This window comes from Adiantum capillus-veneris, chromosome 5 (assembly GCF_014529385.1).
Source record: "Adiantum capillus-veneris isolate H3 chromosome 5, ASM1452938v2, whole genome shotgun sequence".
Lineage (NCBI taxonomy): Eukaryota > Viridiplantae > Streptophyta > Polypodiopsida > Polypodiales > Pteridaceae > Adiantum > Adiantum capillus-veneris.
Genome location: NC_140935.1, coordinates 64980853 through 64999500, shown reverse-complemented (window position 1 = coordinate 64999500; position 18648 = coordinate 64980853). Strand labels below are relative to the sequence as shown.

The window sequence follows — 18648 nt, the reverse complement described above, 5'->3', positions numbered from 1 at the left end:
ACCCCTGGTGTAGCTATGAGCCTTCCCCCGGTTAGAGGAAGAACTAGGAGTTGAAAAAGAAGTAAAGGAGTTGGGGGTAGTACGAGAGTTGGGTCTTTTCAGAGCAGGGGAATCATCCTCATCGATACATGGTTTGAGTAAGCTAGTGATGATCTTAACGCCTTTGTAGTTAGCATAAGTAGTTAGGTAGATCCCTGGCTCATCAGATTTTAATTCTTTTAAGATATCCAGCATTAATCCCACGAAAGATGTTAAAGGCAACCTGAGCAATTACTATCTGTTTAGCTTGGCCACCCAACCAAGAGCAAATAAGAGAGAGGTGAAAATCCACTGGTTTTTCTAGGAAGAGTAGGTCAAGATGGTTGAGAATGAACCAAATGGCACGATTAAACCACATGATGCTGGATTTGCAGAAGGCTTTAGGGTCAAGAAATATGCAGGCATATTGCACATAAGGCCGAAAAACATTCTAGATGGATTCTATGTAGAAGTCGGGGTTACTTTTAGCAAATTCCATGTTTCCTTTAGTACGGATGTAGAGGTCAGTATTGGAAGTGCATTTAGAGTGGTCAATGAGATTGAGGTTGATGGGTGCTTTGATGAGCTCCCCTTTGTCAAGAAATTGTCCTCCTTTTAAGATCTTGGGTCTCCAGTCTTCCACAGTAGAGGCACGGAGGTTGGCAAGGTAAACCCATGTTTCACTCACAATGGGTGCTAAGAACGCCTTGTTGCGCAGGCCCCATGACTGATGGTCAACCCTAAAAGATTCAATTTCAATATTTCTAATAGGTAAGACATGAAAAACTTTAGAGATTTTAGGCACCATTTCCAAGAGGTTAGAGTCATTGAGGGAACAAAAATTACTCTGAAATCCTTTGACGGCTTCAAGAGACGCACTATCCCTACAAAAGATACCACCAGTTTGAGGGATAGTCGGGGTAACCGATGTACAAACAAAAGATGGATCAAGGCCGCACAACTTCCTTAAAAAGCTACACAGATCAGCACTAGAGGAAGAGAAAAGGGCAAGCTCTTGTTGGTATCGTGAAGAAAGTATGGAAAGTTGTGCTATCTATTGGGCAATCAAATTTAGCCCTTCCTTGGAGTCCTTGTCTAGGATAGCCAAAACTTTAACCCAATCATTAAAAGATAGCATATGCAAGATCGACATTTTCTTGTCTGAGGTAAGCGTTTTGAAGTGCAAAAAGCAATAAAGCATAGGTGGAACATTCCAGATTGGCTGGCCAAAGAAGATTGGAAGAATGCAAAGCGAGCAGCGTGCGAGATCGTGACAAGTGGAAGCAACAAAAGGAGGCAACCAAAGCGCGAGTAGAGGTAGGGAGCTTGCACCACTTAGGGAGCAGTGGGTGGACATCATTTGAGGCCGACTTTGTAAGTGTTTTTGCATTCCTCTTTAGGTTTGGTAGTTATAGATAATTGTACTTTTAAATTCTAACATAACGTATTCTTTGTATGCTTTGAACAGTGGTCGATGACAGGACGCGACCCCACACCGTACAAGCACAAGTACATGGACAGAAAGAGCTTAAACGCCCTTATGGACATTCTAAGTTTTTGCTTTGGCTTGGTTAGTATTTAATTTACTCTCTTAAATTTGTTGTATCTTAATGATAAGCTAAAAAATAGATTGTTTTGTAATTATATGTTTATACTTACAGAAAGTCTTATTGTTTTTTTTTGCAAAATTCAACTGATACGCCGCTTGGACGCGATGAGACGTCGAATTAGACGACGTCAATCTAGCCATAACCAGATAGCACTAGTTTTCTTTTGTCATAGCATGTATAATGAGATGACGTGTGTACCTTATTTTTGTAACTATTGTTCAACGATGTATTTTCTCAATAATGACAATTCTGTTGTAACAATTACATTTTGGTTAAAACTTAAAAATCAAGTGATTTTGCTTTTGATGTGTATAACTTTGTCATTGTATTACTTTTGTCAATTCACTTTTGGAAAAATACTTTTGTCGGTTTTGCATCTTTATTTTGAAAACTTTATGAAATTTTTATTCTCGGGCGTCACTAGAGACGTCTCTATTTAAGGTTCTGCAACGTCTCTATGAACGTCACTAAATTGGAAATTGTATGCGTCGCTATAAGAGCGGCTATATGCGTCGTTAAAAGTGTCGCTATATAACGACGCTTATAGCGACGACGCATATAGCCGCACTTATGGCAACGTTCTGTTTGCGGCGTGCATTAAAGTCATAAGACATATACTCCACCCTCGATCTAAACAGAGGGTGCCCATAGTACAATTAGAGATATTTGCAGCCATAGCCAAAAATTGCTTGAAGCACATGAACACTCAAACTTAGCCTTAAGCGGATACACACATGCATGCCTGGACTAATCATCAATGAAGGTCACAAAGTTTTGCATCTTAAACAGACTTTGAATCCACATTTGCATTTGCAAAATTCTACCCACACTTGTCATGCAAAGTGAGTTTATATAGGCCACGACACAAAATAACACATGCAACTATTTCATCATCAAAACTAAGATCATGAATTGTACATTTGTCATCCACAAATTTAACAACAAGACCAAGTCTTGCAAGTGCAGATACATACAAAAGGTTATTGTTGATCTGTGGTGCATAAAGTGCATCAACAAGTATGAAAGAGTTCCATTCGTAGCAATTAGCATATCTTTCCAACTCCCTTGACCAAATAAGAGGCATTGTTGGCACAAGTGACTCTGTTCCCATGAGGAACACACTCGAGAGGGATAAACAAGTCACAATATGAAGTAATGTGCTTTGTAGCACCACAATCAAAGTACAAAACATGTGAATCTACCGCATCTAACATACATGCATTATGGACACAAAGATCATAAGTACATTGCACTAGATGCACACTCTGCATCTACATCAACATCACAATCTCCTTTCTCAAAAGATTTTACGATAGCTGCACTTGTAGTGAATCTAGTCTCTTTCTTATTGTCCTCTTTCGCCCTCAACTTAGTACATTGCTTTATCAAGCGATCATTAGCCTTGCAATAATGGCAACGCATCTTTTTCTTTCCCTTTTCACCAGAATTCCCATACGAGGTGTTGATTAGGAACATGTGATTTTCCACTTACTAAAGAACCATGAGAAGTGGCTACATTGCTATTACCACCTTTTCTTTGAACAACAACAAAATCATGTTCAACTGCATGTTATTTAACCCTGTGCTTTCTTGAAAGTGACTCTTCCAATAGCAATGTGCATAATGCGTCAAACTTGACAGCTTGAGGGGTTCCTTGGGTCATAAGTTTCCAAGTACTAGGAAAAGTCGGATAAGAATAAGGCAATGCATTAAGGACAATCTGCACAAGTGAAGTCAGAAATCACTTCGCCTGCAAAAATTGATTGCTTATGAAAACCCTTGATACCAACAAGAAAAGTGTCCATCTCATCTTCCTCTTGCATAATCTTCGACTCCAAGTCTCTACGTAGCAATGCAATTTGAGCCTCATTGCGACTTGCATAAAGATCGGTCAGAATATCCCAAGCATGTTTTGATGATTTTGTTGAGTGAGAATGTAAGGAGTAATAGTGCGCTTTACAAATAATGCAATAAATGCATGAGCATGCACATCTGTAACATCCAAACGAGCCTGCTCTATCATAGGCAAAACAAGTCTAGCTGCAAACGGCATGCCGGAACCTGTAACATCCTCAACAGAGCCTGTATCTACAAAGGGCCGATGTATATCAATGTCGTGCACAACATTCCAAACGCCCTTTGACACAAGAACATGTGTCATCATGAAATACTACATTGGATAGTTGTCCCCATCTAGTTTATCATTAGCAGTAGCGAACATCTTGAAAACATCTTGTTGTTCTCATGCATGGCGAGTGACTGCACCTGATGTAGAGACTGCCCAAAAATAAGAAAAAACCCATGAGCATAGATCATGGCCTTTTTCCATCTCTTGAACATCACACATCTATTGTGGATGCTTTTTGCCATTCCGCCAAACTAGATACAGCAGACATGATGCTGTGAAAATCTGTTCCTTTTCTAGATTTTGTTGTATGGAGTGCTTTGTTGGATGCTTCTAGAAAGTTGGAAAATGTAGATATTGCAAAAAAACTCTTCCAAAACTTAGTTGATTCAAGGATAATTCAAGGATAGAGGAGTTAATTCTCAAGAGAGAGAGCATTTTTTAGTGTGGTTTTGTGTGTGGATTGCTGAGGATAATGAATCGCTCAAACATTATGATGAGAGTGTGGAACCCCACCATCAGGTAGGATCCACACTTCAAGTACGGTGCACAACCCACTCTATGTGAGCGGTCGGATGGACTCGTAAATCAAAATTGAATATTTGCATCTCACATTCATTTAATTTAACACTAGTTCTATAATCGGGCAACTCGCCCTCATACACTTCAATGTCTTCCTAAAACTTAACTCACTTCAGCACGGTGCAAAGTTTAGAATGTGAGGTGTAATGGAATTAGCCTATTCAACTTGAGAATAGCGGAAATTAATGAGAATACTTTCGAGAAATAACTTTGTGAGCATAGCGGGTAGACATAATTGAAGATAGCAACATAATCATAGCAATTAGTTAACTTGGCATGAACAATACTTTTGCAAGAGAGAGAATTTAGAGAACATGACAACAGTTGAGGACCGGATTTATGTGGAGCCGGTCCCCCCTCCAATAGGCATTTGTATTATGATTTCTCCCATTAAGAGAGACTTGTTACAATACATTCTTTGTGTTCCTTGTGACCTAGGTGATGCAATGAAGATGGCAAGCTTCATGCATCACAATCATAGCATAACATGAACTTGAAGAAAGCTTTAATTGTCCCAAGCCTCAGTCCCAAGACCTCAAACACCTTCGAAGGTGGAGAGAGCTAGTAGGGAATGAGGGTAGGGAAGAGGAAGAAGAAAAATTTCATAGGAGAAAGAACTAGTTCCTCACTTATCATACTCTTGTTGCTAGCATACATAATAGCATATTAATGAAGAAGAAGGAGATGACAAGCTCAAGCATTGAAGCATGGCTCTTGGTTGGATTTGCACTCCATAGCCAAGAGTGTTGGTGTAGGCTCTCAACCTCTACTTGCTTGGAGAGGGAGCTCTTGCACTTTGCATAGCACACATTGAGAGTGATTGTGAGTGTGTGTGGGTGAGTATACCCCTCAAGCAAGCCCCTAGCTAGCTTGGGTCGACCCCCCCTTGTAGCTCATGCTTGAAGCTCATTGGACCCTCCCAGGCTTAGCCAATCATGAGCAGGAGGCATTACAAGCAGTAGGGGTAGCCTTGAGACAAGTGTCTCCCTTTCCTTTTTGAGAGAGAGGCTAGATAAATGCTAAAACAATTAGATAATTCATGTAATTTATCATTGGACCCCTTTGAAGCTTAGCCAATAGGCTTCAAGCAACACATGAAGGTAACATGGGTAATGGCTTGACATGTGTCCTTGCTGCCTCTTCAAGTTGGGGCTTCCCTTGTGTGTGTGAGTGGGTGTTCTCTCTCTAGCCCCTAGGAAAAGGGCTCGCCCCCCCCTCTTGTAGGAATGCTTTTGACTTTAGGTGATCAAGCACCTTACTCATCAAGCATGACAAAGCACTTGAACTAGGGGGTGTTCCCACAAGCATCTCAGGCAAGCTTCTCAAGGCACCTCAAGTACCTTAATCATGCAGCAAGTCAAGAACCTCAAGCATGGAGCCAGTCAAGCACCTCAAGCATCTTAATCAAGCACCTCAAGCATGACAAACACCTCAAGCACGACAAGCACCTCAAGCAGGACAAGCACCTCGAGCTTGGGCCGGGTTCCCACCTCAAGCTCAGCCCTAGCTTACCTAAGGTCAAAGGACTTTTACACACATTTATTGGAGGTCTTCAATGAAGCTAACCCTAAGGTCTTATGCTCCATTGGTTAGCCTTGCTCTTTGATAGACCATCTCCCTTTTGGGCCCCTTTACCATTGGCCCCGTGTTGAGATAGATCTATAAGCACATATCTATATCTTAACACTTGTTCCCATTTATTCTCCCACATTAAGTGATCAATTTAATATGAGAAAATCATTTGGGTTGGTTAGATATTAGATTTTATGACATGGGGGGTTGGATGGATGGAAATCAAAATTGGATATTTATACCTCACATTCACTTCAATGTAACACTAGTTTTGTAATTGGGCAACTCGCCCTCAAACAGTGAAGTATCCTATTATTTGAAAACTTTTTGCACTTATTTATTCTAGAGCTGAATACAATCCTTTTGTAGTGTTTCTCATATGTGAAGGTTGGAGAGGATGAAAATTTAGAAATTTTTCCCCATGTCACTTTTTCCTTGTGTCACTAGAGATTTTTTGGAGAAGTTCATACAGTGGCTTCAAGTTATGGAAGAAATTGGATCTCTTGTGTTTCTAGATATTAGAAAGCGATATCTAAAATCTACCCATAGAGCCTACTTTTCATATTTGATCTAATTAGTAAGCATAAAAATGCAACTTTCATACTACTAAATGAGAGTTGGCTTTTAGTCCTTGTAAGAACTGATGTTTTAGTGCAAAGCTATGAACCCAAATATGTAGAAAATATTATTTTTAAGGGAATTTAAAGGCTCCAATCTAACATAAATTTCATAAATCGTCACATTTTGAGATATTATCATGCATGGTTTATTTTAAAATAAACTTTTTCACAAAACAACCATGTAAATGCAATTTATAGATGCTCCAATTGTGTTCTTGTTGAGGAATTAGCTTCGATTTAGTGTCATTGAAAAAAAGGATTATGTTTGTTAGTTTGCATGAAAATCAATCGTTGTCACCTTTGATGATGATTATATTATTATATATCTACATATATAACATGGTGCAACTTGGAAGTAAAAGGCAGTGGTTCATAATTGATTTGTTGCATGAAACTCATGTATCAAACCCTCACCCGACAAAACATGATTCAATAAAACTTGATACTACATTTCCTATTTAGGAAAATTCAAACAAACATGTAGCTATATTATAAATACATGGTATGTATTCTTTCGTAGGCTTCAATACTTCTTCTTGGCTCATGGTACCTATTCTTTGAAAGCATCTCTTGTAGATGTTTGAGAGTATTCTTCATGGTAAGCTCAAAAGATCAAGCCACCAATACTCAAAAGCACTAGATAAGTGTACAAAAGGTCCTCCAAAGTCGTTTTATGATTAGTTTGTACATGTGCAAAAAAGTGTATATATAATATATTAGAAAAGAACACTCAAATGTCATTATTTTGTACCAAACTAGTGTTAAAGACAGATTATTTGTTACAAACTCATAACTTTTCTAAGAACTACACCATGGTCTAAGAGGATGAGTGAAGGAGCTCAGGTTTACCACCTTACCATAGAGGGTTCAAGAGAACAAAATGGACCACACATGATAGTAGTTGCCTATTGGCAACTGTAGTGTTTCATGGTTGTATCTTCAAAGACTTAATAACACTCCAGATTATATATATTTTTTGTTTATAAAGATTAAAGGGCTTTGAAAAACATTTTCAAGGATGATGAGTAGAGATGAAAGAGGCGCGGGATCATTAACTTTGAATGAGATGATACATTTCCTTGTCATCAACTATGAACGACTTGCATAACGCATGGTAAAATATGGATGATCTTAAACATTACAAGTGTTAGTGATACGATGAGAATCTTTAGTGGCATTCTTGATTGGCTTGATAGCATTCATCAACATCATCTCTTGATATGGATATTGAATATAACTTTGAGTATAGTCCTAATCCCCATAGATTATAATTAAGTAGAATCACACTATGTTTTTAAGTCATTGCATACTTTAGGATTCTCCTTTCAATACTACCTAACTAGTTGTGAAGGCCTTTGTATTGATTTGAGACAACATGAGCACTAGGCTACACACCAAAGATCTTTGGAAAGGGACTAGAATAGCATGTTGAAACTCCACCTTAATAAGGTTATCTTTCTTCCTATAATAAGGACCCCTCGCCATTCATGAAAATCTTGGATTAGAATTAGGAGAAGGTCTCTTTTCCCATATGCTTGTGGTAGCCACTGCTTGTGTCTTGCCATTACTCCCCCTTGAAAAAGAGTTTTTCTTCACATACAAATGTTAAAAATCTCTTCTAAAGAGTACTATTTTTTTCCCAAGTGGAACCTTCATGAGGCCTCTCCTTACACTTGACTAAAGCTTGCTCTCAAACATTGTTTGGTGCTTGTAAGTTCTGGTAATCTAGAATCCTTGAGGTGGAGGCTTATTAGACTTTGCCAACACGTTCATATTTACATCATTATCTTCTATTCCTAATTGTGCTTACTCAAATGAATAATGTGGAAGATTGGATGAGCGCAAAATGTGTAGATTACTCAAATTTATAAGTTCATTGATGTATCTCTTAAGTATCTTGGACAGTCCATAATATCATGGTGAGAACTTAGGAGTAGGTACAGTCTTTAAAATTTTCAAACTATTATGGTACCTTGAAAAGGGCATGTTTCTTGTCCTCAAAAGTCCTCTCTTCTTCAAAATTTTTGTAGCAATCTTGGGCCTACCACACGTTATGAGGAATAATGTGTAACATACCCATGTGTTGTTGGAGACAATCCCTTGCTGATCTAACCTTTTCATTGAAAAACCCATACTAATCGGTGGCCTAGATTGATACACATACATGCACATGGATTAATTAAGTCTAGAAAAAATATTGTTAGATCTATGGTAAGAAAACTCTAAGATTGGTATGTAATCCCTCCAATCAGTCTACTTTTAAATCGCATAAGCTACATTGATACCTAGAACATGAGAATAAAGAACTAAATCTAGCAAAAATATCTTTAGATTTATTGTAAACAAACTCTAAGATTCATTCTACTTTTTTTTACATAAGTTCTTAGCATATCACTTAATCTATCATAAACATCTTTAGATCTATTGTAAACAAACTCTAAGATTCATAGGTAATCCTCCCAATCAATCTATTTCTTATTGACATAAGTTCTTTGCATATCTTTAAGTATGTGATTAAAAATCCTTAGTTTGAGAATGATTAGCTCTCATGGGATTGAGTATAGTACCCAACATTGGAATAATGCTTTCTAAAAATTTCCGTCAAATTTGCTAGCAAGTTAGTAGGAAGACCATTATATGACTTATTACACATTCTCCACAAATAGCCTTGCCAATTTAGGAGCTTTGACTTTGGTCTTAGTATGAATAAACCTCTACATCTTGGTTAAATAGTTTACAGCTATCCAAATAAAATTGTGGTTGCCATTCATAGCAGGTAGCCCTCCATAAAACACATAGGCATGCTTTTCCATTATCCATTAAGGATCTTTACGGGATGCAAGAGTCATGTTATTATAGTTATTCATGGTACACTCATATTTTAATATTGTAGGGTTGATAAGTGGAAAACACTCTCTATCTTTGGATTGTCTCTTTAGCTCTAAAGAATGCTAGCAGATGCACATGAAAATGTCTCTATTATTAATAATAAAGACATTGCCCTTTAAGGATTCTCTCTCTTTCTCTCTCTCTCTCTCTCTCTCTCTCAAAACTAATAAATAGGTTCACATGGGTTCATTGAGGGACCTATGTGGAGGGAGTAGCCTATTCCCCAATTTTGTGTCACTCCCCTCTCCCTTAATCTCTCATCTCCTCTCTCACGTGCATAGATTGCACTCTAGCCGTAGAGGTGCACGTTGTATTCTCTATTTTCTCTCGCTCTCATGCAAGGTATGTATACCCATTTATGTTTCTTCTTTCGTATAGGGTATTTTGCATATGTTTGCAGGGGTGCCACATTCCTCGTTGTTGTAGTGGTATCAAAGCTTGCAAAGGATGAGAACAAAACCTTCTTGACATGTGGTGGGGTACTTCACAATGCTCACGCCCACTTTCTCTTTTGTTATTGAGGCAACTTCACATATATATACAACCCTTTTTCCTCACTTAGACATCAAGTCCATGCAAATTCTTCTTATGCTACCTCTACCATTCCCTCTCTCTCTCTCTCTCTCTCTCTCTCTCTCTCTCTCTCTCTCTACCTTCTCCTTTTCAGAGCAACAAACCAAAATATTCTACTAACCATTTTCTTGAAGCTACAAGCTCCATAGATGCAACTGACAAGACGGACTACTACTCTTTCTTAAAGATGAGCGAAATTTCTCTCTTGTAATATATATTGGAAGTTTCCCCTTATGTTATAGTTTATGTTTATGCATGTGCATATGACATCTTGCATGATCTCTGAGTGTGAATGTGCTTCAACTCGTTCTTAACTTGATTGTAATTGAGCTCAAACCTAAGACTATATTAACTCGAGAATTACATTTCCTTCAAGAGAGGGTGTTCCATCTTCAGCCCTCATTGTCTCTCTTTTTAGTCTATTTGATCATTAATTGTGCGCATTACATTAAGTCCTTTTGAACACTAGATTGGTAACATGACACTTTTATGTTGTTGGACACTTTGTGTCCTCTTAACTCAGCAAACTCCAAGAAATATTGCTTGAGATGTCAAATAGTTTCTAAAGTGGTTTATATCCACAAAGCTAGCTTATGACTTGAAAAAACTTGAAAGTTTTTTGGGGTAGTGATTTTATCTTTAGAGTTTGGTTTGAATAGCACTTTCAAACCTAACCTGAGCCAAAAAAAAACATGTGCTATTTTTGACCAATTTCCATAAAATTGGCATTAGACCACCCTAAAACACAACTTAATGACCTTTAAAGTGCTACACAGATAGCATGGATAATTCTCAAGATGTTTTCATGATTCTAATAGCTTGAAAGCCTATGTATTAGAATCTATAGCCCATTTATGAAAAAATATTTGCACTGATTTATTAGTAAAAAACACATTTTGATGAATATTTTGAAAGTGTGTTTAAAAGCATAAGGTAAGATTGAGTGTGTTCATGGACGATTACTATGTAACTCTGCTTCCTTGAGTTTTGGGGCCCCTAAGGCCCTAAATAGCAAACAACACAGAGATAGGAGTGATTTTTTTTACCAAAATCGAAACTCGTTTTTCGTTATGATCATGTTTTCTTCAAATTTCTACTCAATCAACATGGTGCAATTGAAGCTTAGGTCCAAACATAAGTATACAATCTCAATTTAGCACCAACTTAATAGGTTTATAAGAGATATAAAAGGCCACATTATGGATGCTAATTTTTTATTCGTGCAACTTTTGTACTTCATAGGTGTGTTCCAAATTGTCTTATGAAGATAGGTTTTGATGCTTTTGATGATTTCTATGCCTAGACATAAAGCTAAAGAACCAAAGCATGTAAAACAGAAGCACTTATATTGGCAATGATAGATATAGGCATAGAAACATCAATGATAGATCAACAAAAAAATACAATTTTTTTGTACTTAATTCTACGTCCAAACAATTTTTTTTGGGCCTATAGCAACCACATACATTGGTCAAGAACCCACTGATGTTTATAGGAAAAATATGCTTGATCACTAGTGCATTTTGTATATGTGTAAAATGAGGTTCACTTAACAAATATGCTATTTTTGGTCAATTTGACAACTCCTTTGGCTTTGAAAGATCCTCATGACCGTATAGTTGTGAGTGTTTCTTATTTTTTCCACATAAAGTATGGTCTTAGCTTTGAGTTGATGTAAGGACTTCTTAAAACACATACATATGATAATAGCATTTAATTTTTTTCCAAAATCCTGAAAAGGACACTTTTATGTTCTGATAGGTTACCAAACTACTGTTAAGTGGTGAATACTAAATAAGCACCCTATATACACACACACACACACACACACACTAACTAACTAATGTTAAGAGTGTGTGTGTGTGACATGCGCGAGTGTAAGGTGAAGACACTACATGAAGTAGGAGATTAACATTCGAGAGATTGGCTAGTGACAGCAACGCCAATTTAGCAACGTGCAATGCTACCTTGCCCTTTGAACAAATATCACTGCCGTAGTAAGCCTCTCTTCCATACTTGTGCTCCCCCCCCCCAAATTTTTTTTTATAAAAAGAACAGCAACAAAAAAAAAACCAACACTCACGAACACCCCTACACATGCACATTATTGGGGCAGGCACATGCACGCAATTAATTCACTTGGTTAACAGCTGCACCTGCATAATCTTGTGCACAAGCAATCCAACAGCACCCGTTCCCAGTAATGGTTGTTTATGTGGCGACATTCGAGAGCCTGACAAGCTACAATCAACATTTTGCAAATGAAAAGGTTGCAACATCAGGTGGGTGCAAGCACTCCAACTCCCTTCCCGCCATGGTGAACACAGGACTCCGTGGCTCCAAGGCTGTCCGAGTTGAAGGTGATGGAGTAGGGATTGGTCGTGCACTGATCATTATCGGTAATAATGGGCGATCGATGGAGGTCAAGAGCCCTCATTACGGGAATGATCATTGCACGACCATTCCCGACCATTAATGATCGTGGTTGGTTAGGGGGTTAGCACACCTGCCTACAAACAGGTGACTGTCCAAAGCTAACACCAAGCTTCAATTTTTGTGTGCTGATGTGGCAGCCCTTGCGTGAATCCAAGCTCCTACATTCCACTTGCTTAGGTGTCCACAACAGGTGCAATTCCAATTCCACATGCTGATCTGGGAGGCGTCTATTGGCTTGCAAACCGGCATATTTTGAGTGCAGATTTGGCTCCATCCAAAGTTCGCGGATAAGATTCTGCAAGAGAATGGACAACAAATCGACGGTGTAGATCAACTGCCCCCTCCCCACGACCTTGACGAGGGGGAGCAAGGTCGTGGGGAGGGGGTTTCCACCAAGTTCATGACAATGGGTGAGTTTGAAAAGAAGCCAAAAGAGTGGTGGGCCATGTTCCCTGTTTCATCCATGGGGGTCAAGAATGGGCTGTATGTGCCTCCCCAACCCTCTCTTTTATACTAATTGCCTCATCTACATACCACACACACCCTCACCCTCACCCTCATACGCATATAGACGTGCACAATCGTACACTCGCTCATGCCCTACACACACATACACCACACCCAATACCCATCCATCATACGATGCAAGACACCAATCCCCCCCCCTCCCCTCCTCTTTTTCCCTTCCTTTTCCATGGCTATAAGGAAGACGAACCCATCCCTGTTAGCAAAGTTTGGCGATCGGGAGACAACCAAGAAGAGAGCACTCAGTCAGGCTCGGATCAGTCGTAGTGTTCACCTGACAGCGCAGAGCTCAGAATGTCATTACGCTCGCTGAGGAGTCAGCACCTCATCACTTTCCCTGTGCTGACATGCTGCAGTCTGATTGCAGCTGATTGGAGAATTTCTGGATGCTGAGGTGGCAGAGATTCCGCCCACTGAGGTGGCACACGCTGCTGAAGATGAAGCCGACGACATTGTTTTTCCCTTACGCAGGCTGAGCTGGCTGCCATCCATCGGCTGTGCAGCTCCCAATTCCGCCAGGGAAAGCTAGCCGCTTGGACGGCCCAGATCACCTGCCCCGTGACCCCGGACCTTGACAGAGGGTAGAGACATTGTACTACTCAATGAGAGACGCCAGTGCTCGGAGCAAGGAACCAAGGGTAAAGGGTATGTGCGGGAGTCCCTTTGCTTGTTTGACTAGCGCCAAGGGAGTTGGTGAAAGCGTTGACAGATCTTGACATTTTGTCTAGTCACTTGTAGCTTTGATCATAGTACTTCTTTCTAGGATAACACAAAACACTCGAAGCCAGTCTTACAATGGCCCTCTCTTTGTTATAAAGAGAAACATGGATATTTGGCTGCTCTCCAATACAATTTTCTGGCTTCAGCGAATGTCAGTGCTTGGTTCTGTTTGCGTTGTAGGGTTAGCACTCTTCCTTTGCTGACACGTAAGAACATAATATTACCCAGCCAAAGGAGTCCCTGTTAGTAAATTAGCAAGTTTCTTCCCTATGCAATAACAAAGCACCCTTTAAAAAAAAAGCTTTGGTAAATTACACAATTGAAGCTAATCAGATCAACTGCAATGACTTTGAATGACTCAGCCTACCTTGAATGGGAAAATTACACAATTGCAGCTAATCAGATCAACTGCAATGACTTTGAATGACTCTGCCTACTAGTTGTACAAGTCTCTGCAGATACAATTTGCACAGTGGAGGAGCGTGATTTCAGGGTCTGGCCAGCTTAAGGAGAAGAGTGTCTCACAAGAGGTCGGTTACCACATATTATCAGAACCCTACGTGAGCCCATAAAGGATGAAACTGCACAATTTACGATAGAGACTGCAGCCATGCATTTTCCAGCGTCTCTCCCCACACCATACCTACTATGCTAAGCTCGAAGCAAGCTTTTGCCGGTCTCTTAACAATGTTTCATATTAAGAATTGAATGATCATTGTCTATGCTGCCTGAACAAAGTTTATTTGCCCATGTTCGGTGTACAAAATTGACTTCTCAAGACCTCAGTTCCTAAACCTCTATCTACAAAACCAAAACCAAGACCTTATTCTTATGCAAGCTGAACAAGATACTAATGCAGCACCGCACCTGACTACCCCTTCTGAGAAGCAATCCCCTACGCATGATTGCAGACAAACCCTTTCCTTATGAATGAATTTCTATGCATTATCGCAGACAAACGAATGAATGAATATTCAACTCGTAACCCCACGTGCTCATGTCACCATCTCATGGCCAACGAGCAGACAGTGAGACAAATGAAGTGGTTGGGAGTTTTCCATGATAGCAGCCCACAAGAGGCCCCCCACCTGCTGAAAACAGTGGTAAACTTCAAGCCGACAATTGCTGATTCACCGATCGCTTGCCTTTCACTCACCCAGCCCCCACATGCTAAAAACAGTGGTAAACTTCAAGCCGTCAATTGCTGATTCACCAATCTTTTGCCTTTCACCCACCTCAAACACTCGCAGCATGAATGTATTCCTCCTTAGATGGCAATCTTTTTTGTCCTTGCTAATGCACATTGAAAGGAAAGATTGATCAGTCACAGCCAATTCCCATGATTCAATCCTCAATCACACCCACACTTTAACCAAGCAGAGTGACCGATGGTGGAGTATCTGCGCGCTTTTGTGAAAGGCATCGATACGCTACAAACTGAGCAGGGGTTCCCGGCTCGTCTATTAACTCAACGCTCCAATAATCTTTGGTCAAGGGAAGTAAATCCTGCCCTGTTCCAGTGGCCCTGTAGCCTTGTACCCATATATACTTCAGGGATTCCATCTTCAGAACAGAGGTGGCAATTGCTGCCTCTGTAAAGACACAATCTCGGATTTCAAGCCTCTTAAGGTTGGGACAGCCGTTCGCAAATAGCTTGAGCCCTTCATCGCTTTCCCCTAGCAAACCAAAAAGTGCCCAGTTTAAATTTTTTCCATACATGCCAATCTCCTCCATACCCCTGTCAGTCAAGAATCCTGGCCTTAAATAGAGCGCAAAACGGTGTATATCTGGGCAACCCCTCATCAGGGCTCTTACACCAACATCAAGAGGATATTCTGAAACTTCATTGTCTTCATCAAGTAACACCAACCGGAAATCTTTCAGCTTGGGGCAGTTTGTGGCTATTGTGGACAGAGCAGCATTATTTATGTCTGAAACATATGCTGCTATATACTCCAGCCGTTGGCAGTTTAATGCGACCAATATAAGGCCTCTTTGGGTGACAAAACCTTGCTGGACATCTCTATCTCCACGTTCTACCCGTAGCCAGCGCAAATTCTTGCACTTGTTCGCTATAACCTCAAGGCCCTCATCACCTATGGCATTGAAAACCTGAAACAAGTATACAGTAATTAATGCATTATGTAAAGCATCCATTGTCTGCCCACACTATTTAAAAAAGAGAAGCTGACAATGCAAGTGCTGCAGAGAACAATTATTGACAAGCATATTCCTACTGACACTAATGTAAACTAGCTTTGTCCGTACGTATGCAGTAGAATGCAAGGACTGATTTTGAAACATGCTTCACCTCCAATGCCTCAAGATTGGCACAAAGACCAAGAAGTTGGCAGTGGCCATCCACAGTGAGACATGAATATTGAAGGTCTAACTTTCTCAGCCCTGCTGCAATGGGTTGAATAATAGAATTTACAATTGAGTCACCTTCCTCCACACCCATATAATACAAGGCCACCAACGATGTTAATGTGGCTGGCAATGTGATTTTTGGTTGCTGATCCACACTGGCACCTACAGAAACGCCTCCCAATTCTCGCAATGCTGTTGTTCGGCTGAGAATCTCCGGTAGACCTTCTAGTTCCAATTCATTTAGTTTCAATGACACTAATGATTTACAATTTAAAGCTAATGTTGAAAGATCGCCAGTGCAAATATTTTGCAGGTCAATTCCTGCTATATTCAGCATTTCCAAAGATGTATTATAAAGCGACAGCTGACGTAACCAATTGCCATTATGATCTTGCATATCACTTTCCTCCAAAAAAAGCTCTCTCAAAGATCTGCACACACAAAACAGATTGTACTATATCAGCTACCAGAAAACAAATAAAAACCGACTGGAAATTGTGCCAGCCGGTGATGTTGGGTAATTTGAAAAATTTTAACCCATTTTGAGGTGTCAACAATGTGAAACAAAAACATGAAATATGCCTTCTGATCAAGAGGCTTTTGGCCCAGAATTTGAATAATAAAGTTGACCAGATTATGATGTGAGCCTACAAATCCAATCACCTCTCTCAGTGCAAGTAGCTCATTTACTTGAAATAGCAGACAAAAAGAAACATATGTTCATGAGAAAACCAATCACACAATTATTATCAGCATTAAAACCTATAATTGTACTTCTTAAATCCTGATATCTCATCAGCTTATTTATTTAGCAGTATATCCATTATTATCAGCATTGATATGTTTAATTGCACTTCTTAAATCCATCACCAAAATCACAAGTTTAAACGCATGTCCTAATAGACCCCATCACCAGAATTACAAGTTTAAGACCCAAGTGAAGTGAAACTTTGCGATAAGAAGAAGCTTGTGAAGGAATGAAGAGAGAGAGGCAACAAACACTAGAGAGAGCCAAAGAGAGGAACCCTAGCGTCTCTGTCGTCGCGCCCCCTCTGTCTCTACCATGCGTGTACTGCCTGGCTGCATCGTCGTTCGCTGGCTGCCCTGCAAACGATGCCTGCACTGGCTGGGCTGCTTGCCAGCGTTGTGTACCTCTGGCTCAGACGCTGCCATCAGTGCCTCCATCAGCCTATCCATCATTCGCCTTCCATTTGCTGATTCGCTGTCTTGGCTGCCAAGCAAGTAGCTGGCGTCGTCTCTTATTGAGGCTGCCCTCACTTGGTTGTGACGTTGCAGCATATGTCGGAAGCTGCTCTTCACATGGTGCACTTTTCAAAGGAGCCGTTCAGTGTTGTGCAGGTGGGTCAGCTTTGGGTTCGCTCCCTTTCAGGCTACTGTTAGGGTTTCATCTTCTGTCTGGTGGTGACTCCAGTATCTCCCAGGAGCAATTTAGGGAACGAGGGCTATTTTATGACTGAGCCCCAGCAGTATTTGACATAAACATACCTTTTCTGGCAGTACGAGCCATGTGTTTGCCCACCCGGTAGGCTGGCATGAGGCAAGACCCTTGTTCCTAGGTTTCCCAGGTCAAGTCCTCAGTTTTCTGCAGTTGCCCCTTGGTTTTATTCGGCCGGAGACCAGATTTGGTCCCTTGGGCTAGTTTATTAGCACTTATTTTGATGTGGCATTTTTCCAGGGTGCCCCCCCACCCCCCCCCCCCCCCCTTCCCCCTTCCCTCTTTATGCCCAGAGGACAGTCCCCCTTTTCTATTTTGGATGGCATCTGGGAGTTCTCTAGAGATGGTGACATCATCATTTAGGGGACTTCAATGCTAGGACTGCCCATCATCAGACAATTTTTTATGATACTTCAGAGGAGATGCTGAGAGAGCTGGATGTTGCAGAGACGGGCCATCATTGGATGGGGAACATACTGAGTATGGGAATATACTGAGTATGGACGACACTTGATAGAGATGGGGACTGCACATGGATTGGTCATCTTGAATGGCCTACAAAGATTTCCCGATGGCGGGGTTTTTACATGCTTTCCACACAGACATGGAGCCAGCACAGTGGATTATGTCATGGCATAGCCGAGTCTCATCTCTAGTAGCCAGGATCTCACGGTTTGGACCCAGACCTGTTGGTGTGGCAGTGGATCACGCTCGTGTCGCTGACCATCTATTTCCGGTTCAGTGTAGCACACAGGCCACAGGCAACAGCCCCTACTCGCTGCACTTCCACGCGGGAGACAAACTCTGTATACATAGATGGGATCTACAGACACTTGTGTACAGAAGAGCCAGGGCGACCTCTGGAGGAGCTTACTACTATACTGACACAGACATTACATGATGCAACAGCAGAGGCATACCCACACACCCAACCTGAGCAGAGATGCCGTTCTGGGAGCATGCCCCAGAACAACTGGTATGATGAGGAATGTCACGATTGTGACTATGTTACAGTATTACCTCTACTCCTAGTTGCAGATACGCGAAGTGCCATGCCAAGGAGGACCCCTACCCTTGGATGGTCACACCCCTTTGCCCAAAAGACGGGTCTCTTCGCCAAAAGCCACACTCCTTCGATGACTGGTCACACCC

General features: G+C 40.7%; 1 protein-coding gene across 1 annotated transcript in view; it reads right to left on the bottom strand.

Annotated features, from left to right (window-relative positions):
* Positions 1–14482: 14482 nt before the first annotated feature.
* Positions 14483–18648, bottom strand: part of LOC147457445 (coronatine-insensitive protein homolog 1a-like) — a 29704-nt gene continuing 25538 nt past the window's right edge. The window contains exons 2-3 of the mRNA XM_086512335.1: positions 15982–16471; positions 14483–15782 (exon numbers count right to left, since the gene is read on the bottom strand). Coding sequence (XP_086368461.1) covers positions 15039–15782; positions 15982–16471 — 1234 coding nt within the window. The 3' untranslated portion in view covers positions 14483–15038. The remainder of the gene's footprint in view (positions 15783–15981; positions 16472–18648) is intronic.